The sequence below is a fragment of the Eimeria necatrix genome, genomic scaffold (assembly GCF_000499385.1).
Source record: "Eimeria necatrix Houghton genomic scaffold, Enh_scaff3289, whole genome shotgun sequence".
NCBI lineage: Eukaryota > Apicomplexa > Conoidasida > Eucoccidiorida > Eimeriidae > Eimeria > Eimeria necatrix.
The window spans coordinates 1-1090 of NW_013653817.1; the positions used below are offsets into that span (position 1 = coordinate 1).

Sequence of the window (1090 nt, forward strand, 5' to 3'; positions counted from 1 at the left end):
TCCACGCTCTGCTTGGGCTCGTAGAACCGTGTTGCGGCTGTCGCCGCTTGTTCCCACGTCAGGTATTTCACGTGTCCGTCATTAGTTATTGAGAGATGGAGGTCAGTCGGTAGCCCTGTGCAGTAGTATTCCGCGAGTTCGGCAGGGGTAAGACTCATGCCCCGCTCCGCTACAGTCGCAAACCAGTCCGTGTAATCTTTCAGGTTACCATTCCATCGCACTTTAGCCAACTCAGTTAGCGTTTCGCTCTGCGACATTGTTCTGTTAAACCGTTCCAAAAGCCGGTGCTTTACGGTCGTCCAGTCGCTTAGATCGATAGTTCGCTGTAGATACATCCAATACGTTAGAGCCGGCCCCACGAGATGGTCTATAAGCGCGTTTCCCCACTCACGCGGCTCCATTCCCTTCAGCGCGTACCGGCGATCGATGCGCAGCAGAAAGGCTTGCATTGTGCTGCCGTCTTCTGGTAGAATGGGAGTCCTTTCGCCAGGCTCCACGATCCCCCCCATAACGGTTCTTTGCGCACTCATAGCCGACTGGAATTGTTCTCACGAGACGAAGGGGCAGTCTCCTGGTACAGCATTGGGCAGAGGTATCGCCTGTGGGTGCGCCTCCTTATGCCCATGCGGCCGCTCTGCCACGGTGGGCTTTGGGTTCGCGTGGCGATGATGGGCGGGGGTCCCGCTGGGCATTCTGTTGACTGACATAGATGGAGTCTCCTGCGGAGTAGGGCCGATAACGCGTCCGTTGCGGAGGTGCATCCCTTACCGAGCGAAGACTTCGAGGAGACAGTCTTTCAGACTTCGTATTTCATTTTCCAGGTTCGAAGAAAAAAATATTTCAGGAAGAAATCCCGGAACAGCCCCCAAATGTAGTGCACTGCGCCCGCAGCTGCGACTACGTGCTTTCAGTCCCTTGGGCCGGGTCTATAAACTGCACCCTACGCTAGTCCATTTCCTAGTCTCTACAGCTATTGCGATTAAGAATACAAAATCATGAGTTTCTCAAATCTGTCTGTCTATTTCGCAGCCTCCTGGGAGCTCGCCTCCTAGTCCCTAAGGGAGGGAGGCTTGCCCTGGCGCCGGCGCTG

General features: G+C 55.0%; 1 protein-coding gene across 1 annotated transcript; it reads right to left on the minus strand.

Annotated features, from left to right (window-relative positions):
* On the minus strand, positions 1-509 carry ENH_00043940 (hypothetical protein; the record flags this gene model as incomplete). Its single annotated transcript, XM_013580900.1, has 1 exon — positions 1-509. A coding segment is annotated over one exon (509 nt), but the record flags the coding sequence as incomplete, so codon positions are not given.
* Between the last annotated feature and the right edge of the window lie 581 nt (positions 510-1090).